General features: G+C 42.5%; 1 protein-coding gene across 2 annotated transcripts in view; it reads left to right on the top strand.

Annotated features, from left to right (window-relative positions):
• Positions 1–24317, top strand: part of STRA6 (signaling receptor and transporter of retinol STRA6) — a 391743-nt gene that overhangs the window by 321565 nt on the left and 45861 nt on the right. For both annotated transcript variants that reach the window (XM_086959278.1, XM_086959276.1), the window contains 3 exons: positions 8230–8363; positions 13139–13256; positions 13512–13613. In XM_086959278.1, the coding sequence (XP_086815404.1) occupies positions 8230–8363; positions 13139–13256; positions 13512–13613 (354 nt within the window). The remainder of the gene's footprint in view (positions 1–8229; positions 8364–13138; positions 13257–13511; positions 13614–24317) is intronic.

Below are 24317 nucleotides of genomic sequence, written 5' to 3'. Positions count from 1 at the left end.
ACACCTGAAGTCATCTTGATTGGAATAAAGTGTTAACACTTAAAACATTTAATTTGCAAAGGAACAAAACGAGGGGGTTCATTTTGCCATAGAAATTATGATTAGTGCTGAAGAAAGAAAAATTAGGGCACATTTTGAGTGACTTCTCAAATCCTCTTATATTTCATTAAAACAATTCTGATATGCAGTCTCCCAAGATGGCCACCGGAGACAAAAGAGCCCAAATATCAGCCAGATGTAGCCCAACTATAGCCCAATGACAGAATGTCTCAGAGTGTTCTAAAGAACAACTAGAACGCTAACAATCTTACTTATGACAAAAGTATGGCAAACCTGAAGTCATCTTGATTGGAATAAAGTGGTAACACTTAATACATTTTAATTTGAAAAGGAACAAAATGAGTGGTTTCATTTTGCCATAGAAATTATATATATATACACTGAAAAAACCATAGGTTTCACACCAGTTATAGTTAGGAATTAGCATTTAAAAAACCTATTAAATTCACTGAAAAACTGTTTCACACCAGTTATAGTTAGGTGGAAATTTTACTCGCATAAAACCATTGAAATTCCCACGTTATAGTTAGTTGGACTCACTATAACTTGCGCGTGCAATGCACTGCTGATGACGTCACATATAACATCACTCATGACATGGTCAGTGACATCACTAATGACATCACTGATGACATCTCAAATGACATCACAAGATGACATCATCCAGTGAATGTGTATCTTTCTGAAAAACAAATATTTTTTATATATGTATATCTAAAGATTGTTGGAAGAATAAATGGGTAAATAAATGTCTAAATGGATGTTTTTTTTGTGTAAAAGTGATTGGTTAACTGACTTAAATTTATCTTAGTGAATACATATATTAGCGAGTAATGTTTAAATATTTAAATATCTGTATCTGTGTCTCACTTTGTATATAAGTGGCTGCATGGGTTGGTGAGTAGCTACATGAGTGCGTATATGTGTTATTAGTTGTTTTTTTGAGTATCAGTATCAGTGTCTGTATGGTCCGGTGGAGGATATTACTTAGAGTACAGATGCATGAATGAGTGACTCACTATTTGTATGTATTTTGAAGACAGCATGTGTGCAAGACTGTATGGATGGATGATTGTGTGTATGGGTGGGTTAGTGAGTATGTGTTTTTATAATTGATTGTTTAAGAGAGTAAATATGTTTCCGTTTCTGTAGAAGTATGTGTAGTGGTGTGTATATAGCAGTATAATCAAGTAAATGGTTTTTTGATAGTTTATTTGCATGTGTGAATTTGTGTGTGAGAAACTATATGGATGAGTATTAGTGTGTAACAGGATGGATAGGTGTATGAGTACATATGATGAGTAAGTACATGCATGAGTGACTATATAGAACTGTTGGTGAATGAGTGGATGTGTATGTAGATGTTGGAATTACCTAATAGGTTGTTATAATTGGTATTGGTTTCTCCTTTTTTAAGAAAATGTTAGTTTCTATTTTTGAATGTGTGTGTCAAAGGTTATTTTATGCTGATAGGAGGTCTGCCACTTTGTCACAAGGATGTTGTCATCAGTGATGTCATTTGAGATGTCATCAGTGATGTCATGAGTGATGTCACTGACCATGTCATGAGTGATGTAATATGTGACGTCATCAGCAGTGCATTGCACGCGCAAGTTATAGTGAGTCCAACTAACTATAACGTGGGAATTTCAATGGTTTTATGCGAGTAAAATTTCCACCTAACTATAACTGGTGTGAAACCTATGTTTTTTTCAGTGAATATATATATATATATATATATATATTCAATAGAATAGTAAATATAAAGATTCCCTTATCGACCCCTAAGCTCAACCATGCTCAAACCCTAAAATACCCTTACCACCCAATACCTTTCCCCACCCCCAAACCCTAAAAACACCCTTACCACCCCATACCGTTACCCACCCCCAAACCCTAAAAAACACCCTTAGCACCTGTCGAGACGGGAGGTCTTCTGCATGTCTCTGGAAGATTGCTTCCCCTGCCTTATGCTGATCTCCAAGAAAGTCACTGAAAAGCTACTGTATGGTTTCTAGATCCCTACCTCAGTGAACATGACAATCATACATGTCCACTGAGGGTCTCCCTGTTTACATAGATTGAGACCCTAGAGCTTGGCTCTGAGGTCAAGGGGGCATGCCAATTACACTCCCATTTTTCAGAGAGTGGCTACTGCCCTCTCTACCCAGGCTGTGGTAGGCTGGCAGTGTGGCAGCAATGAATCTACAGTCAAGAGGGGTGAGTCACTAGCCACCCTCCTAATAAAGTCTGTGCTGTCTACCCCTTGCTAGGGGTACTGTTGCCTTTGTCTACCTGACGTGTGTTTGAGAGCGAGTGGGTGTACTGGGGAGGGAAGGTGAGTTGGGCCATTGTGTGTAATGCAAGCTGTTCTGCTGTACATCACAGCTCAACGTGCCCCTCCCAATTCCTTGGAGAGGTCTGGTGGGCTGGGGTAGACACTTGGCTCTTATCTGGGTTGAACTGCACTAATTCTGCTAAAACAAACCTCCCCCTTCCCCGGTCAGTGACTCCAGGTCTGGAGTTAATAAAAATTTCTCTTTAAGGAATAGCACGGGCTGGTACAAGGGAAGGCAGTAGGTCAACCTGTGCATCTTTTGGTTGCGCATTGAACACTCCATGAATGGTTTGTGACTGGAGGGGAAATCAGGATTCAAAAGTAGCAGATCCTCTGATTGGATCAGCCTATCAATCAGAGGTGATTAAAGTCTGGCCTTAGTGGTCAGCTGTTGTTCAAGACTAGTCTGTGACTGCAGAGGCGGCTCATACGAGGTCCTTCCAGAAGGAAGCCAGCCGCAACCCGAGGTGTGAAGGCAAGATAAGACACTTGCTAACTGCATCTGGGATTTGAGGAACTTTTCTCTATTACTGATGGATTATGCTGCATAGGAATGTGCCAGTACGAAGAGAAGCGAGGCCATCAGCAGCATCAGTTGAGGACCATCTGTTTCTGTAAGACTTGTTGTGCTGGCGCTTTGAACAAGGAAATTGCAGACAGCTGCACAAGGAGTAAAGGAAGGTTGCAACACATCAAGGGAGACAGAGAAGGGGCAGCTTGATACCAGTCCGTGAAGGTGTGGTCGGTTTGCCCAGACCCCTCCCCTGCGCTGTGGGAGCCTGTGTGGAAAAGAAGCTTGCAGCACATCAAGGGAGCCAGAGAAGGGGAAGCTTGATGCATACCAGTCCTTGAAGGTGAGATTGCTTTTCCAGACCCCTCCTCTGTGCTGTGGATGCCTGTACAAGCAGTAGCTGGGGAATAGAGGCCAGTGAAATAGACCTCCCCAAACCTTTATTATTGTGGTACCAGGGTGAACTGGCACTCTGTCCACCACTACCCTCCTACAGCTATCCAGTGGCTACTGGGCTAGTGGAGCTTAAGTAAACTGTGCAAAGATATCAGGCACCTGTGATTAGATCCATGACATCACTATAGCAATGTCCTCACTCAGCACAGAAGGTCACTTCTGTTGCTTTGGTTGGGGGTTATAGGACTGATAAAGAACCTTTGACTTAACTTCATATGCTGAAATAATATCCTTTCAATCTAAAGATTAGTATCATGGCTGAAGCGAATGAGAGCAAACCTGTGCAACATGGTCTGTAAGATGCAGTGCTAATTGTGTGTCTTCATGTTAACTGTGCTTTTATAGCGCTTTGCGTCTAGGTGTATAATACTGTTTGGGATCAGAGGGTTGTAGAGAAATCTGTTTTCTCTGCTTATCCTAGTTGTACGTGTATTATAATTCTCTTGTGTGTATTATAGCACTTTTCTTTAATAAAAAGTAAAGCACTGACTGGACATTGATTTTATCAGCTGTTATCACGGTGTCCACTCTATTCTGAATGTCTAACGCCCACCTCACCTTCTTGAGTAAGCCTTAGACTGCTCTATCTCGCTACCCTGAGAGAGTCAAGTGCTGGAGAGAAGTACTGGGTTATCCAGTTTTCGGTCCACTTGCACTGAGGTCCCGGGACACCAGTGGAGAACACTCCAGTTAATGCAGTTAGAGCGCAGTAACTTCTGACTGTCCTGGTGCCTAGGAAGCCAGGTCTAACACAACTCAATACCCTTACCCACACCTAAACCCTAAAAACACCCTTACCACCCAATGCCCCACCCACCCATAAACCCCTCCTGGCACACCACACCTACTCCCATGTTTCAGGGCTGGCTCCGTCGTCTGTGGCATGTGTTAGGCATGGAGAAGCGGTCTTTGACATTGGCAGGGGAGGTTGCTAAATACTCTGAGCTCTGGCAGCCTTTCTTGTCCATGCTGGCCTCAGAGTTTCGAGAGGTTACATGTCCTCGCTATCTCCGCTTGCTGCGTCTGTCAGATGTGGATCAGTCGGGACGGGTTAGTGAGATGAAGCCCTTGATGGAGGGGGGTAGTAGACTTGGAACCTGGGTGGTGGGTGGGAGGAGGGGTGTTGAGGTGGGCATGGGGGGTTTTGGTTGTTCTTGGTTTCTTTTGTTCTTGATAAAGATTGTTCGCATCTACAGCACGCCCATTCTTGGAATTGGCTCTATAGCGTGACATGGCTCTGTTTGTTTTATTGCCATGAGCCCCCTATTTTACAATGTAATGAGTCTGGGGCCATATGGTCATGTGCTGTTTATACATGCGTCCAAATATGTCAATAAAGAGATTTCATACTAAAAAGGATCATTATCACCCAATACCCCTACCCACCCCCAAACCCTGAAAACACCTTTACCACACAATACCCTTACCCTTACCCACCCCTCATCCCTGAAAATACCCTTACCATCCAATACTCTGACCCTCCCCGAAACCCTAACAATACCCTTTCCACCCCATACCCCCACCCACCCCTAAACTCTAAATACACTTTTAAATCCCAATACTCTCCCCCAGTCCAAACCCTAAAAATATCCTTACAACACAATACTCTTACCCACCCGTAAACCCTGAAATCCCATGCATGGTAAATACTTGAGTAGTAAAGGCAATGAGTGGTAAAGACATTGCATGGTAATTGATGCATTGTAACAGCTGTTTTCCTCATGGTACATGTCAGGAAGGAACAAAAGGGGAAGGCAAGGCCAACCCATGGCTTGACCTTGGTGGTAAAGGATGCTAATAATATTACTTGACACAGGCCAAACTAAACTCCAAAATTAACAAGCATTGGCGAAGTCTGTAGAGTAGGCTTGATATTTGTACAAGGTTTGGTAATGGTCTTGACGGTGCTTGTTTGTTCCCTGAGGCTGGAGGGCTAACAAAAGCATCTGAAAAACGGATGCAACAGAAAATAGAGAACTCATTCCAGTGGATGCAGAAGGACACTAGAAAAACAAAAGAAAATCAATAAGACCAAAATACTCTCTTGGGCTGAATCACGATGCAACTAACAACGTATCAAGCAAATGTCTGAAGGTTCTAGAGCTAATAGAGCCAATGAGTGAAGGAGGCTGACATAAAACCGGTTAAAGAAAATATAGCCTATAGCATGTTTGCCATGAATGATGCAAGCACCCTGCACTTACAATCTAAAAACGAAAAACAACAGAAATGTTGTTTCTAATTGTACTGTGTTGTGAGGACACCATCATGCAACTGTATTGCAAGATTCCAATAGTCAAAGTGCATGCAGCTGTTCAGCTGCCATTCATAAACGGGCACTGCTACATTTACATGTGTACAAACAAATATGAAAAAGAAAACACAAAAGGGAATGTCCTGAAGTGTAAGAGAGAAACAAGGTGTTTAGAGTGATTAGGAATTCCATGATCTACTGTGTCAAACGCAGAAGTATAATAGCGGCCGAGCCTCCTAGAACCAGGATCCTCTTGAGTTCCTAAACTACCACCAGAAGTGCTGTTTCAGTACAGTGCTGCCATTTAAATCCTGTCTGAGTGGGATGCAGGATAAAGTTGGATTCCAGGAACAAGGACAGGTGTTGGTTCAAATCCTTCTCTATTAGCTTGCCAAATCCAGATAATAAAGAAATGGGCCTGTAGTTCCCCCAAAACATAGATGGTCCAGATTAGGTTTTTTTAACAGAGGTTGTACATCTGCGTGTTTCCACGCAGGGGGACCTACACCACTTATTGATAGTAGATTAAGTAGTTTCAGCAAGACTGGAAAAGTATATTCCGAACCTTCTTCCATGCCATGAGGAGGTACAGACTCAAGAGGGTAGCCTGACTTCACCTTACAAAAAACCGCTAAGAGAACGTTTGGTGTAAAGCTGGGGAGGTTGATAGGCAAATCATCAAATTCCTACAGCTACCCCACTTGAAGGAGGTTGGCTCCCTGCTGAAATCTGTGATACAAGTCAGGTAAGTAACAATCTATAAAGACTAGAACTACAACACAAGTGACTTATGTACTATAAAATCCAGGAAGGAAGAGTAGATATCTGGGGCTTTCTTAAGAAAGAATTTTGCTATATCATTAGAGCGAGCTACCATTGGCTCAGGTAGTGATCTATCTGGTTTAGTCTCAGTCAATGATTTAACAATTTGAAAGATTTCCTGGGGGAAATTAGAGGCCCTGTTGAATTTGTATGCACAATATGAGGCTTAAGTAGATCTAATTACTGTGTGAAAATTCTGATTGCAATGCGATATTCCCTTTGTCCCTTCCCATCATACGTCTTCCTCCACTTCCTTTTTAGCCTTTTTACAGTCTTTCCCTTTTAAAATAAGTGAGGGGTAAACCATGGATTTACTACTTTTCCTTAATTCACAAACATTAAAAATAGTATTCTTGGGATTCTGCACCAGTCTCAGGCTTCCAGATGTACCACTGGCAATGTCATGTGACATTTTGATTGCCTGGCATTTTTGAATTTTACTATTCCAATACTGGGATTTTACAAACTACATCTTCTCAGTGGAAAAGATCACTTTGCAGTTGTACTTTTTCAGTTTCTATATTTTTCAGAAGAAACTCTTTCCCCAGCACGCTACACAATTTCGGGGTGTTTAATTCCCACTCACTCCCTTTACTCCAGCACTTTAATGTAGCAAATCTCTGACAATTTCCAAGGTAGGAAAGGGTTAGACAATAATTTGAGAATGTTTGTTTGAGTACAAGTTGATAAGCATTGATAAACTCACAAGGCATGTCTTGGATTATCTTCCTACTCCTCACTAATTTAACAAGGGTTTACTACTGTTTAGTTGTACAAAGTTGTGACGCACAATTATGTAGTAGTAAATGCTATATATCTTTCAGTGGATACTTCACAGGCATACATTTTTGGTCATAAATTTGACTTTGTGAATTAGACCCGCAATGTCAATATATTATGGCATGGAGGAGAGCATTGTAAATATCAGTGGTTCTCTTTTCAGTTTTTTTGGAGCTGGTGAATGTAATGGGACAGCAGAGCAAAAGAACAGAACAAACCTCCTGGTGTTTTTATGCTTAATATTACCGAGCTAGACTGTGGGCTTGAAACAACTCTGGAAAATGTAATTAATCCCGGTACCTTTTTGCACCACCAGTCACAACACAGCAAGACAGTCTGCCTCTCTCCAGGCAGGTCTTGGTTATCCTACCATCAAGATCTGAATCAAATTTGGGGGCTAAGAATTTATTTGAGAGTACATAATGCACAAATATATTTGGGATAACAAGTGTTTGCTTAAAAAACTAAATGCTGCAACCTCTCATGAGTTCTGCACCCCTTGGTCCTCTCACCACTCAGCCTGACACCCACTGCTATTTAGTTGGGACATTTGAGCTTCACACCCCCCTAATCTCACTGACTAAGTAGCGCCCCTCAGTGTGTCTCTTCTGCATTTATCTCACATCCCTCCCTATCATGTTTTTTTCCCCTACCAACAGACCGCTATTGTACTGTCATACTGACCCTCCTTTCAAATGTTTTTAGCCCTTTCTTCAGCCTTCTCTCTCGTTTTTTATTTCTCCTTTTATTCTCTGTGCTTTAGTCCTATTCTTGCTGCATATCTAACCTGTGTCACTCTCTATTGTCTTAGACTACCTCTCCAGACTTGTACTTAAGTTTCCTACTTAGCCTCCAAACTCTGCTTCTTTTGATCTCTATCTCCTTGTGGTCTTAACGGACTGGTCAATTTAATTGATTCTGTCAGAATCTGTTCACATCAATTCCTCTTCTTTGCCTTGGACCTTTTTCCGCAGTATCCTTTTGTCATTTTCTCTAATTTTCTCACAGGTCGAATTTGAAGGCCCTCTACCGTGGTGCCACAACAGAAGTGTTCCTGCGTGACCAAAGGTTACGTCCATCTCGATCCGCCATTTTCTGTTGGATGAGCTTCACTAGCTACCAGACTGCGCTCATCTCCATAGGTAATCTGCTGTACCTTGCTGGTGAACTGGCACCTCTTCTAGATATATACACCAGGGTCTGCTGTCAGAAATTTGAGGCATGGGCCAATTTACCATTGGACAAAAATGCTGAACCGGGACAAGCGACCATGCTCACCACTGCCATCTTGTCCATTCTCCCCTGGGGTTCTGTGCGGTATATTGATCTTTACCGCTTCAGAATTGATGGTTCATGTAAATGTAAATTGATACTTGTATAGCGCAAACTCACCCGCAAGGGTCTCAAGGCGCTTGTACGAATACCGCTGTGGAACCCATCCTGGCTTTCCCTGTGAGGCGTCCACTCCTGGCCACCCCCAAGGTGGAGGCCAGGCATCCTTAGCATTGTGGGGGTCGTTGTGGAGATTAAGCAAGCTATTGCCCAGAGTTGCAGAGTGGAACTCCATGATTGGAATAGGCACCGAGGCGAGAATTATCAGGTCCGTGGAATTTTGAGCCCAAGACCCGCCGAGGCGGAGAATTGAACCCTGGTCCCGGGCTAGACCTTGCATCAGGGTCTGCTGCTCTAACCTTTGAGCCACACTTCTCCATGAAGGTCATTCTGCTGCTCTTGCCACTTGGCAAGGGCGGAAAGGATCCCCCAAAAGCTAAGGAGCCGAAAAATACTTCTTTTTTTATTTTTATTGGGAAAGGGAGAAAAGGCCAGCCGCATTCGTTCCTCATGGGGACCAAAAATTAACAGGTGGATTTCAAGCCTGCAAACACAGAAAAAGCGTGGGTTTTGGCTGCTTAGGTCTCCATAGACTAAGAAGCAAATTCCAGGGAGGTGTGGGCTGCCGGGAGAGATGCAACAAGACTAGCATGCTGGTATAAGCTATCACTTATTCCTCTCTAATGGGCAAAGTCAAGTCCAGTTCGCAGTGTAGATGCTGTGCTCACAATATAGTGACAGAACACTGGAAGAGCAAGCTAGTGCATAGAGGGGAACAGTCACGTCAGCATATTTTTAAAGTTCAAAGATAAGTTTATTAGAAGAAATAGTAACATTAATGTACAGAATATAGGATCAAAGAAGCTTAAACTAATTCATACAATCAGCAGTTGGATGAAATAAGCAATAAGTACGTAAAACAAGCAATCAAATGTATCATATAGATACAAGATAACAATCATCATAGGTTCTGTAAGGAGTTACAATAAATATTGGAATATAAATATAGATTATATAGTAACAATATAAGGAAGTCATGGAGGTTTAGCAACTTCTTGTAGTAGAGGAGTAGGGAGCAGGTCAGCATTTTTAAAGATCTATTAATATGTTTATCAGTTGAATACTTGGATATTTAATACAGAGGTTCTATTTGTCTCCGTCTGCTGCTTTATTTTGTATGTGATGACCAAATAAAACATGAATGGAAAAATAGCATGAAAATAAGGGTACTAAAAGAGACAAGGGGAAAATAATGTTAATATTAAGAAAGCTGTCCTATGTTTAATTTGTAAGACAATGGCTTCAATTATTGAGGTTCATTGCCTTAATATACTGTCTGCTGAGAACGTTGTGCAACCTGGGGCCACAGGTTCTAATCCCACTGAGAAAGCTCAGTGGGTTGATGCACAGTATGCAAATATATATATGTAAAATGTTGGTCTGAGGCTCCAAACATAGTGATAATTGCAATATTCGATGTGCCATCTATTTAAATGCTGTTGGCATATTTCCCCCTTCCAAGTGTGAACCGTCTGTTAGTAAAGTCAAAACAGAAATAGGTAGAAACTTGAAACAATATGAAATATTTGCTTACATCAAATTCAATTATTAGCTTATGAAATGAACCAACCCATATCCGAGACTACCACAAGCTATAATAACCCTAAACCCGACCCCCCAACTCCACACTGCACCCCACGCATAGCCAGGGTCTTCTGTCAGTCCATTGCCCTAAAGGGTTTTAGAACTTTAGGAATGGGTGTAACGAATTCCACAGGGGAAGGCACACAACTTCCCAATCATTGACGAGTGTACTAGTGATTGGTGAAGCAACCTTGAACTGACTCTCCAGACCATTCTAAGAAGTGCGTGTGTGCGTGTCGGTCTGTCTGTGATGGAAAAGGGATAGTATGGTGTCAGAGGCATCTGGCGGAGGACCTCTCAAACGTCTCACTCTCTCCCAATTTGGATATCACGATGTAGCATCATTATTACAGCAGGTTCAGTGGCACCAGGGTCTAAGCACAGCGGGTACGGGACCGCCCATCTGTAAGGTGGTGGTCCCGCACTCCAAATCACGATGCGACCGCCACCGTGGTGGTTGCATCCAGCGATTTCACATTGCGGACGGTACTGCTGGCTGCAGCACCACTGAGGTGTTGGAAATCACATGTGCATTTACCTGCATAACATGGCAGCCACCACGTGCTGCCTGCCAGCTTGTGCATGGAAATGTAGAGGCGTACCATGGGTACCCCCCTGTGCACATACAACCTCCCCTACACAGAGGGGGCCCGCAACGGGCACCAGAACCCAACCTCCACCAGCCTTTCCATGGCAGTTCCACCGCCGGTGGCGGAAGCGTGGAGGGTGGTCTTTGCGACCGCTGCAGTCACAAAGCGATTCCTCCGCCATCCTTATGTGGCGGGGGAAACGGGAGTCAGATGGCGGAGGGACACGGCTGGCGGTGACGGTCCCTCCGCCATCGTAGTCTGCCTCTAAGGGTGTGAAGGGCCAACTGCGCCAAATTATGACTACCCTATCAAGGGTAGGCAGCTCAGGCTCTCTGCTAAACCACTATCTGTATACATCAGTCTTCAAAGCACTTCAATAAACTCTGCCTTGGATGATAGGGCCCCTTTTGGTGATGGCGCTCGCTATTAACGGTAATATTCTGCTTCGTTACTAGTTAATATGATGCTCTGGGGAGGGTATTCACCCAAAACTCCAAATCTGTGAACCCTGGGGATCTACCTTACAAGTGCAACCATGCCCGAGCACACACAAAGCAGTTGTCCTTTTCTTAATTAAAATACATGCATTTACAATATTGATCGGATTTAGATTCTCGTAAATATATTTTCTTCCTTTGGTTGATCCAGCCAACACGTGTTGCTTCTCCTGGGAGTTAACCCACGACTTCCTCAGAGCTGGAAAGACAATCACACAAACACACAATAGTATCTTGTACAAGATCATTACATTGTACATTTGTGATTTGGTGGAAACCCACACATCCATTGACACCGGAAATATTTCCCGGAATTGTGATACAGTGTTTTCATGGCCTTGCAAGCCACTGTAAATTCGTGGCTAGTGGCCTGATGTACATTAAACATGAGATAATATTGTGGGACGTGGTGCACCTATCAGTATCACTGCCAGTGCAACAAAATGGTGGTGGCACATAGAATATGTTTGGAGGAAATGGAGAGAGCTCATATCCGATATCTTCATGGTGCGAGTGACTATATTCAAAATTCATAAAAAATAGTTGATGGGAGCATACCTGTATTGATGCGAACAAACTCAATATTTTTTATAACTGTAACTTATCCTTGGAACCAGAGGTCAAGATATGACATTGAAAGGGCTTGAAAAGATGCATAGGGTTTTCTCAGACAAATGTTTTCAGAGGAAGAGGAGAGATGAACACTAAAAGGTTAAAAGGAGGTCAATAGTGTGAGTGAGACATGCTAGAACTCGAGGCAACCTTCTTGTGTGCTAACGGCAGCAAGGAAATCCTCATCTGGTTTGGCTTTATGAGCCGTATCTGTAGATCCTGTACCACCACAAGAATCATTATGCTCTCAATGAGATTATCAGGTGATAAAATAGAATACATATGGATTCTCTTAATAAGGCAAGACTGCCGTATAATACATGTTATGAACTCATTCAATGGTTTACATCAGGATGTCCGTTCTTGTCAGGAATACCTGTGCAAGAAGTGCGCCGCGAGCACCGAGTGCATGATAGAGGAATGTGAGATGAATAATTCTTTAAATACGGTTCGGGTGAAATTATGCATTACTTACATGGCATGCATGTTGAACATGGAAGTAGTGTTATGAAGATAGGTATGGTGCCGGTAAACAATGCTGAGGGAAACATTTATTTAATGGCCTCTTAGTGGAGGGGATCCATTTATGTTATTCCAGTACATGCCCAGTTCATTGCCACCTGGCGAGTGCATTGGGATTCATACAAGCATTGGTTTTGTAAGGGATTCTTGCTTAATGGGTTATGCTTATCACCATGAAAAACAGAAACTCGGATCTAGACATCTTGCATATTGGATGCAAAGAGTTAAAAGAGTGTCATTCATAATGTGAGGGGGGACCAGTGTATAGTGCACTTACTGTCTGAATTGCATCTTAATGATAAGCTGAACTAATTAAGTAACAATGAGCTGGCTTATAAAACAAAAGCTAGCTTTCAAATCATGAGTAATTAGCAATTGTTTAATAAGGCAAGTCTAGTCAAATATGCTGAGAAAATGAAGTAATGTCCGTGGCTCTTGAATTAAAAGATCCAGATCCCTTCGGGTGTTTACCAGGTTTTAGTATTGATAAAAGAAGGACCAGTAAAACGAGTAAAGTTCCCCGCCAGGTACTAAGGTATGTCTGCATAGGCTGAATTTCAAGTGGACCAAAGCATTTACACACTGTTGATGTCAATTGAGAAGCTACAATGGCGGCGCCCAACCCACAGTATGAAAATGTTCATTTGTTTTGCTCGTAGTTAATCTAGAACTTCGGCAAGATTATATTGAGCCTCTTATCCTATTCATCAATCCCAACAGGTCTTCTCCTTCAGCAGCTGGTATTTTTTATCTGCAACATAGTGATCACTTTCCTGGTAATTATCCCAGTGATTTATGGCAAGAACCTTCTCCTCTTCAAAATACTGAAGACCATGTGGTGAGTATCCTTGGAGATGCCTTAAAACCAGAAAGTAAGCAGACGTCAGAGAAGAATGTGACAGAAAGACTTACATTTGATTAATTGTTGGTTGGCCAAAATTTACAAATTGTCAGAGAGAAAGTCCAGATCTCATGAAGTAAACATTTGTACTTGTGTATGTTTTTCTCTGCCCAGACCCTTGTCAGGGTGGTCCTGGTAGAGTATTTGAAGAAGAGTACCAACTCCTATCTGTGTGCTTCTTCTTTCTTCTAGGCCTTTCTGGGTAATGTTACTGCTGGCACTGATTTTACAGCACCTGTGCGCTCGTTTTGCATTCCTTCAGAGATCTTCCCCAACACGGGAACTGAATAACACGTAAGTCTTACTTGATAAAAGCTAAGGTTGGCTGAGGTGGATGGGAGAATGAATGTGATCACATATAGCTACGTTTCTAAACTGTGGGATGTCATATCAGCGCTACTGGTTGGTCACATCCAGTAATGCTGCATAACTGTGAATTGTTTGTCCGCCTCGGTTATTTCATGGAAAGCTTTGGTCTGAACTGTCAATCAGAGACTAAGAAAAATATGTGAGTTCCAAAAGTGCAGTTTCCCATGTTAATTCCCATTGAAAGCGTTGCTCTCCCAATTCCAGGAAAACACATCTGAATGATACACCAAATTTGGCAAAAAAGTTTACCTTAACTGAAAAAGATTGCTTTTTGTGATTTGGGATATATCTTAGTTCAGCTGTTTACTAGAAACTACAGAAGCATGCTGTATTTAATTGTTGGTCCTTTGCCATCAAATGATCTAATGGTTTATGGGGTAATGGGAATAGCACTACCATGCATGATGTCATGAGTGATGTCCTTATTAATGCCATTCAACATGTCACAAGTGGTGTAATACGTATGATCAGTACCAGTGTTTGAGAGGGGTCAGGTTACAATTAGCTCACTGAACTACAACTGGCAAATTTCAGTAGTAATTTGATTTTTAAACATAAGTTCTTGTGCGACTGTCACCTCAGTAAAATGTCACCTTAACATTTGTTTTTTTCAAAGTGTGTATCCTGTGCAAAGTGATAGTTACATGCAATCTGTGAGGCAATAAACAGTTTTTCCTCATTTCAGTTTTCCTGTCCTTTGGTAATACACTTGATTCTTACCTTTGTAGTATAGTAATACATGTATGAATGAGAGATTAATAATACAGTTGCTCTAAATAATGTTATTAGTTCACAGTTATTGTTTTCAATATGATAGCATATATGTATGTGTGTGTATTTATCTAAATACACACATATATATATATATATATATATATATATATATATATATATATATATATATATATATATATATATATATATATATACATTAACCGTTGGCAACGAACTCCGCTCCGCTAGCGGAGGTTGTGGAGATTTGTTAACTACGCATTACATTGAAAACACAGAACTCATGCAGAAATTCCAACTCTGCCATGTAGCTGAGTTGGCTGCTCTACCAGTGGCGGCTGGTGACATTTGAAATTGGTGAGGCGTAAACTGATAATTATACTGCACCGTAGCGAGCGAGCCCGAACCCCCTAAGGCGGGTTCGGGGGGATTTCCCCCCGAGAAAATTTTGAAAATATAGTGGAAAAATGGTGCATTTTCAAGCAAATTTGAGAAAGCAGGAAGGTTAATAAAGCAATTGTGAAATAAAGAAAGCAGGAAGGTTAATAAAGCAATTCTGTCTGGCATACTCATAACATAGACTATTATAGTGACCGCAGCACTCACAAGGTAATTTGCGTAAGTAAATGGTAGTAAAGTTTGCAAAGGTAAGTTCCTTTTTGGCGCTCAATGTGGTCACCTCCTGGTCCATGAGGTGCTAGGAAAATGTCAAAGCAAGGCCTTGCTGCGAGCAAGGTCAACCACTAAGCACACTTGATGCGTGAGACACGCGTGGTGTATGTAGTAGAAAGGTATTCGAGAAGTAAATCAGTTTTCAAAACCATCTTTTAATGAAAATTCATATTCTCCATAGGATAGTCATCAGTGATTGTATATAGACCAAGTCGTCATATTACATCATATGGGATCAATTGATGAATATACTCCATATTCAATGGTTAAATAATTTGAAAGCGCTCCGTGTAATTGATATATCCCCAATGCATTTTGTGCGGACTGCACTTCGTCAGGGGGAATCAAATTTGGAAGGGTAAGCGTCTATGAACTCAGCATTCGTACCCGGTCCCAACGGAAAGAACCCGGAAGACGTTCATAGGCGCTTACCCTTCAAATTTGATTCTCCCTGACGAAGTGCAGTCTGCACGAAATGATGTAATATGACGACTTGGTCTATATACAATCACTGATGATTATACACATACACACATGATTATACACATACACACATAGTTTCTACTAACATACAGGCATCTCATGCTCACTATACAAACACACTTGACATTCACAAGAGATGTCAGTGCAAGGTTCTAGGTTTAACCTAACAGCAGACCTTCACACAAGAGGGGTCAGTACACCACATTGTCACTGACACAGAGTAAAACAGGCTAGTCAACTATAAATCTCAAAACCCAGAATGCTGCCATCACTGCCTTACAGCATACACCCAGCACAGGAACTGTAGTCCACCCTCCAATGAGGGCAGACTTAGTGTGCCCCTCCAGGTCATAAGGCAGGCCAACAACCCTACATTTTTATGAACAGTCCTAGGCCCTGGGCACACACTACATGATGCCAGGATCAAAATAAAAGTCAGCTTATAAGTTTCACGTGTAGTAGGGCACTCAGGGCAGGGATACATGCAAGTTCACCATGCCTAGGACATCCCCACTGCAACAGTCTGGTTGGGATCAGAGTGAATTACACTGGCTCACGGTTTTGCCTCTTTTTAGAAAAGTATGAAGAATTTCTTACGCCTCTGCAGGAGCAACAGCCCCCCCCCGGACTCTCTTAGCACAAAAGCTCTTTCTATTTCACACCCAGAATGACACAAACTGGCCATCAGAAACCTTGGTATGAAAAAATGAAGGGTTTTTCAGGAAAATAGCCCCTACTGTTCACTCAGGTTCAACAACAGAACCAAATAAGGTGCACATTTAGTGAGATAACTATGGCCCTGAAGTAAAACAGTGCGTGCTAACCAGAATAGAGTGTGTAGCAGCAGTTAGCAAGGCAGTTTTCTCTTTAGCCCTCCTAAACACATACACAAACACGCCACACTCAACAAAACCAGTTTCCCCTGCAAATACATCTTACACTTCTTCTCACAATTTAGCTCACATTGTCATGTTAATTTTTGCCCTCTCTTTGTCCTTCTCCAGTGATGCTGATACCCTACTCTCAGCCACTCAACTAATACAGATATTCTATACTTACAAACTCACAGTGATCTATTACTTGCACACAACAACCTAGCACTGCTACCATTCCTTCACTCTCATGTAAAACGTCTTGATCTACTTGGCACACTCATCGGACATATCCACCCATCCTGTACACTCAGCGAACACTTTTGTTCTCCACTTGCACACTCGCTTGACACGTCTACCCTACCTTCACTCGCCTACATTAGACTTTCACCCTCTCTGTTCTCTATACATTCTCAAATAACACAGTCCATATTTCTTGTATACTCACCTTACACTTCTATGGTAAAGTGCTGCACATGGTGATGGACGTGTGCCCCTGCCCTGAGTGCACCAGGTGCAACTATGTCCGGATCTCTGGGGTTCATTTTTGTTGTCATTGACAACCATGGATCATGAGTGTGCACCATGACATAGGCCAGCCTAAAGGATTGCTATCTTGTCGGACCAAGAGAGATCCCCAAAGTGATACTCTCATAGAGATGAAAAGTTACTGTGTTTGCCCAGAGATAAGTAGCGGGTGGCTGGTGGTGGCAGCATACCATATAGTGATCAGTAAAAATGAAACCGGTTTCATGGGAGTGATGCCTAAAGGTTCACTCATGTAAAGTGCTTCTGATGTGTGAGTCACCTGTGGCCTTTATCAAGTTTGTATGTGGCGCTGTGCCGCATGTGTGTTTGTTACATGCATATGCTAGGTGTATGTGTGTCTGTGTCTGGTACAATACATGGATGATTCTGGGTCCCATTTTGGGAGACCATGGGATGACTGCAGTAGTATGAGGATGTAGAGGAATGCCCCCAGGCAGACTTGTGGATTGCTGCAGTCCTGTGAGCTGGGTGGGACACACACTGGAGGAGGAAGAAGAGTCAGGCTTCACTACTCATGGAGCCTAACCTTAATGTCGCCTATAGTGAATGGGGAAAAAACACTACTGCTAGTGAGAGGAAAGTGATATCAGGGACCTGCCTTTTGAACACCATAGCCCTGACCTCAGGGGGCTATGCCTATTGTTTGTGTATGCTGTATTTCACTTTGTGTTCGTAAACAAATACTACTTTTGTCATAAATTAATGTAATTGACTGGAAAAGAATGTATTGCTGCAACTGAACGTACTTTGAGTTGTGAGCCTGTGCTCACCACCCTGTACGAGAGGAGAGGCCTTAGACTGCTCGACACGCGCTACCACTGAGAGTCAAGTACTGGAGGGGTACTTGGTCCAGTTGCTCAGAACCCATAGTAGTTGGGCCCCAGAACATCAGTTGTAAAAAACCTCACCCCCACTCTTGGGCCCAGCTGCTCCTGCTTGCCTCGTGGCCCTCTGAAAGGAGTTCTGATACCTTCACAACATACACTAGGTGAAATAATTTTCCTACCATTATTCAGTGACCCGACACCTTCACCCACCCGCACACACTCACCTGACGGACTGACAAATCCATCCTCCTTTGCCCAGTCACTTCACAATGCCTTTCTTTACTGTGGCTCTAACATACTTACCTTGAACTTGCACCATTCACTGACACACTCTCCTAACACAAGGCTTTTAGAACATAATGCAACTCAGCTGATGATGATGATTCCTTTTCACTTGATTAAGGATTCCACTCCAATCAGTCACACTTAACAACCTGTTAAGACCTGTTGTTCGTAATGCCCTGCTCGTGCCTGGTTTGGCTGTTCAAACAGGAATCACCAGCTGAGACAGCAGCATTTGGCATCAAACCCCCTAGCTCATTGGGAAATAACCCATTAAAGGGATCAATCAGAAAAGTAGCATCAGAAATCTTTCTCACAATCTCATTGACATAACCTCAATGTATGGTTTGATATTGCATCGGATGCTTGTTCTACAGAGACAGCCTTGCAGGTGGCAGGCTTTCTTCTGATTTATGTCATGTCTTGATGGATGGCCACATGCCTTTGTGGACTAAGAGGTTATTGCGCTCATGAGGCTGTCATGTTTGATTGATCCATTCGAAAGTGATCCACACCAGGGGTTAAAAGTGGGTGGCGGCCTTCTTAGAACCATTTTGGACACCGGCAGCTATGAGTGTTCCAAACTAATCACTGCTTTTTGCTCTTCTAGCTCTCAATAAGAAAACAAAAGTGAGATTACGGAAATTTGCTATATGAAGGAGATTAGTGCCAGCTTGTGCAGTGTGCACTGACTGCCGGAAGCAAACAGGCTTCACTACTTGATTCACCTTCACATCACATGTCAGGGAAATAAACTTTCAGAGCCTTGTTGTGGGCACGTAATGAACAACACAGCAATTCACTCGAGCTGATAATGTGATGCAGCACACCTGATGTGACAGGCGCACAAACCACCAGCTGTAGTGTCACTCCAGGAGAACACCTGAATTATGAATAAGTTAAGAAATGTTTCCTTCAGTAGTCATTTCTAACTATTTACCTAGCAATACAGCGCTGTTCCATAGCTCTGAGCAGTTATAAGGGCAACTAAATGGAACCACGGAGAGAGCTGGCGTTTCCCACTTAATAGGGCTTTAATGACCTGCCAAAGGGTCTGACCACTGTATTTGTAGGAGAAATTGTGTATGGGGTAATAAGTAATGGAACATCTCACCTGTGGATTGCACTGGCAGTAACAGCCCCTGGCAAACGCACCTGCACTAGAGCATTCTGGGACAAGCAAGGAAGGCAGGGAGCTCTCAGAGGAAGGTTACTTTTGATCTGTGCCTGGATTTTTAAAACAAATGTATTCACAGCAAAGGTACCAACTTTATGCCGTTACGGGTTTCATTTTTCATCCATGTTTAAAACTTAAGCAGGGTGATAACATTTTAAACATTTGCTCTTTTCTTAGGGGGGGTGAATCTGAGGTACTGCAAATTTTATGTGGATGAATAACAACAAAACACTTTTAATTTCTTGTAAAATAGCACGAAATGTGTTTTATGTGTGTTGTACATGTGCAATTTAGTGATGGCTTTTGGGCGCTTTTAATTTCCTAAACACACTACACATTGCTGCCGCTGTGCTGTCTCTTTGTTAAGAGGATTCGGTGTAACGTCAAGAAGGGACTAGCAATCGAAAATGTGGCCTAACGAAAAATAGACGCGGATCAGATTCATTCACTCATACTTTTATTAAGCAGAGCTGCTTTGCCCGTGAAGATGGTGTGTCTGCGCCGCCACTTCAATGTTATTCTTTCAGCCAGCCCATGAACCATGGCTGTAATTAGGCCTAAATGTCCTGATCATAAAACTCTTTCCTCCTCCGAGGGACAAGGCAAACCAGTCTTTAGAGAACTTCTATTTGGCAGCCAGCAATGAAAAAACATAAATAAACATGCCTTCATTTGTCAGAGGATTTCTTTTTAAAAATCTGAGTGACAATCAATGCAGTTTTAGCACCAGGAACAGAATATTTGCCACTGTAGAGGGTCTATTACAACACAGTCCCTTTTCTAAATATGGAAAAAAACTATCACGTGTTAATGATTTTCAAAAAGGTTCTTGTTAAAGCCCTTGTGGAGTTCTCCTGATCTGCCTATGGCATATGGGTTTAATAACGTTTCACTGCATGTGTCCACTGTGAAAAAAAAACATTATGGAAATTCTACTTGTTAATAATATAAAGCTGGAACCAATAGGCACATTTAGACATCAACTAATTAGACAAACATTACAAATCAGCTCTAATCTGCAACCGCCATCAGCTGGGATTTCCACCAAGGGTGCTCTGTATATACAACCATATTATGACGCAGGAACTTATAAACAAATAGTCATCATATGTCTTTATGTTTGGAGTCTTTTCTCTGGGGTCTGCATGGCCGACAGATAGAGCAAACAGTAACACGAATGCTCCTTTCATTGTGCCCTAACTTGTGTGAAATGCTGTGATTTCCTTCTTAAATGGGCTGCGTGGGGTGTGTGAACGTTTCTTTATTTTCCTATTGATACCACACTTTCCAGAACTTGTAGTAAATGATTGCCAGAGGTAAAGGAGCATGGGACACTCATCCTTGACCCATGGGAGTGCTAAAAAAAAAGACAGGCTCTCCACTCTTCATCCTTGTGAAAATACTGCAGTAATTTGCTGGTGCTTCAGTGGGAAGACAGGTGTGGCGTTGACATCCATGACTGCATGAATGGGGTGTTCAAAATGACAGTTTTTAAACTGCAGGAAATTGTGATTTGATGCCCAAATTATCTTGAGGGCAGCTAGTGATGGATAGATAGGGGGGGGGGGGTGTTAAAATGCTATTTGCGCACATCCTGGGTGATCTATAGAGGCCAGAAGGGCTGGGATTAATTAAGTGCAGAGGAAAACTGTAGAGACATCTTTAAAAGCGATAGGTCAGCTCCAATGAGTTATCAAGATTAGTCGGAAAGGAAAATTGGAACTCTCTCGAGGGACCTGAAACAATGGAACTGGGGTTACCCAAGGTTAGCCAGTACAAGCACAGTAAGTGTGGAGTAAACTTTACAACACAAGCTTCATTCATTCGCGTTTTCCAGGACTCAGCTGTGAATGTTTACACTCAGTGAGTAACTACAGCTGAATTCAGCACACCAGTATCTTTAAACTTAAGTTACTAGCTATTTTGTTCTTACCGCCGTGCCCTTATCAATTTACTGGATTGGGAGCTGCACTAGGGGGCCATCGGGCTGTCACTGCTCCTCAGCTTTTGCCGGCAAGTTTGAAACACAGGAGCTCTATTAATGGCTCCAACTCACGGTCCTGCCATCAACAGCAGCGCCGCAGGAAGCAGACAACTGCATGATGTGCTCTTAGTGTTCAAGGCATCTGCCAACATTCCAAACCAGGAACAGTTGGCAGCCATCTTGTGACTCGGTAACCGAGTCACAAGAAAAAGAGTGAAACAAAGATAAAAAACATGAAAAGGGGGCAGGGTACAAAAGCCCTGACCCCCCCCCTAGGCCTGCTCATTGGGTTTCTCAAGCACTCCCAGGGCCAAAAAAAGCATTAAAAAAAAAAATCTGCCGAATTCACGCTGGGGTCGCGAATCCGCCAAGAAAATAGAAAAAAATGAAGCGCGGGTTCCTGCACTTCGTTGTATTTAAGCCCCCTGGTGGGCCAGGTCCCAGTGGAATGCTTAATTATGTGGCGGGGGCCCTGCAACCCCGGGGCCCGCCACCTCCCTGGGGATATATTTATGATGTGTGGGGGGCATGCTCCCCCCAACAGCCCTAGGTACTGCCTCCTCCCCGGGGCATTATGCAAAAAGTGTGGGGGGCCTCACGGCCCCCCAAGCTTCCCTGGGCTTTTTTTATGATTAGGGTGGGGGGCCTCCTGGGCCCCCCCAAGCACAAATGACCGCCAGCTCCTTTATTTTTAAATAAATGTGTGGGGGGCTTGAGCTCCCCCACACGCCCCAGGGACTACCACCTCCCCGAGGCACTAAATATTGAAGTTGGTGGGTCTGTTACGGACCCCCATGCACCGGGGCCCACCACCTCCATGAGGCTTTGAAAATGAAGCGAGGGGGGCCACGGGGCCCCCCTCCTGGAGCCCTCGATGGCCATGGGGACCACCACCCCCCCTGGGCCGGCTCCTGCAGTGTCCCAGGGTGCCCACCTATGGGACATTGCTGTTTCCTATGGCAGGAGCACAGCTCCCGCCCTGCCATATATATACACTCTCCCCCACTGCCTTCAATTCTTGTAGCAAAGCCAGAGCACAGCCCACAAAGTAAGTGCAAAAATATTTATTTGCTGTCAGCCATTACACATTTCATCCCTCTAGGGCCTTGATCACATGACATACACATATATATATAAGTATTTGGCAATTATGATTTTCCTATAATTTGTTGGAGTAAGATGGTGAACATCACTGATACCGCCTGCCACATTATTACTACCGCAATATCATTACCATAGTGCGAAATGGGGAATTATATGATATATTTCTGTAAAACATATTTACTTGTCTTAAGGCCTTAAAATTTGCAGTGTTTTTTACGAGACATATTCTTCTAGGTCTTACTTGATGAAATTTGTGCATTGAGAAGATGTGTGAAATTTGCACATATTTTATAATCACAATTTGGGCTTGAAAAATATTTTTTAGAACTAGAAATGGGAGCGGGGTAAAGAAGACACACTTATGGCTTGAGAGACACTTTCTAGTGAATTTGGAGTTAGATGGTATTCTAAAGTTTGCAGTTTAACCAGCAGCACATAGCTCAGTGGTTCTAATAAAAGCTTGTGGGCAGTGGGATAATGTGTTGATGTGAACAAGGGATACACAGTCAACATTTCTCGGTTCTGTTAAATGATTTAGCAATAGGGTCTTGTTGTTGTTTTTATGATTGAGCCCAGTGATTGAAGGTTCCTATTTATATATGTGATATTCCCATAGTACGAACCTACCCAAAATGCAGCAGCGCTCTCTGCAGGGTCAAACACAAGCATAAAGTCAACAACTTGTAGGAGAAGTGGCTGGTTTGTGGATGGTTACTGCATTATGTTGTTGTGTTCATTAAAGAGGTGCATATTTAAGGTGTGTTTTCCTGGCTCCAGCTTTAACTTCAAGATAGTCTTAAGTGTTGACAGTAAGAGGTGAGATATTAGGGTCAATAACCATTGGCCATAATCCTTGCACTTGAAATAGCTAACTTTCAATTGTGAGATTGACCTCTAGAAGACAAAGTTGCCCTATTCAATATCCACATCCTCTGTTAACCTTAATGCCTTTTTAATGTCTGCCAATTGTGGAATGCACTCCCTTCTCTCTCTAGAAATTACTTAATTGGCTGAATTTAGATTTAAAATTTTACAAATCAATTCTACCATACTAACAGATTGTTAGATCTTTTAGTCTCAGGGCAGTCTTCCCCTTAAAACATTTTGCCTTCACCCTCTTGTTTTTTGTCTCGGCTAGACAGAGATATCACCGTCTCTTCGAGACATATTGTATATACTTTGTGGGCTGCAGTCCGCCCATAGGCTTCCTATTTGATGACTCCATCATCTCATCGCTCTCCTACTCTTTCAGCATATTTGGGCATGGCATGCATTTGTCATGCCTCTTCCTGTGTTTTTCGATCCCGGAGAGCAGGGAACAAGTGCTACTTTTTTCTTTCTTGAAAAGTAATTCACAAGATCAGTCCTGTTTTTCACCGCTCCTAACTCTACTTTGTTTTTGTAAATAGGCCTGTAAATCTTGTTCTTATCTAATCACATTTTCTGAGCATTAAAAGACTTAGATTAAATCACGGACGCTATTTTCAGAGGGCATCTGCTTATTTCATGTTTCGGTGTTGCTTGTTTTCTTGTTTTTCAACATCCATTTCTGTTACTCTAATACTGTATGCTTCTCATCTCTATTTTTATTTTCCTGCATCACTGTCTTGATTTTGTTGGCCCCCATCCTGTCACCCTACCCTGCAGTTTGTCATTGTTGTGCATATTTGCATGTCCCCATTCTGTGTTCCTCATGTGTCTGTTCTAGCTTTACGTTTCTTTTTCTGTGTTCACTTCTATTTCATTTAGTGTGCATGAGGTATCTTTTCAATCATCTAGTCCTCAAACCAAGTCAGTGTTCTGTTTCTGTATATAGAAGTTTGCGCAAAGTCTTTTCTATATTTTAGTTCTTTGATGCCTCGTCAGGGGTGGTAAGTGCTATATAAATACATTTACAATACAAATTAGTTCAGTTCGCCTCACCCTCTGTATGCTGGTCTGTGATTG

Source organism: Lissotriton vulgaris, chromosome 2_2, assembly GCF_964263255.1.
Source record: "Lissotriton vulgaris chromosome 2_2, aLisVul1.2, whole genome shotgun sequence".
NCBI lineage: Eukaryota > Metazoa > Chordata > Amphibia > Caudata > Salamandridae > Lissotriton > Lissotriton vulgaris.
The sequence above is the reverse complement of the archived record's forward strand: the minus strand, read 5'-3'. Positions and strand labels throughout refer to the sequence as shown.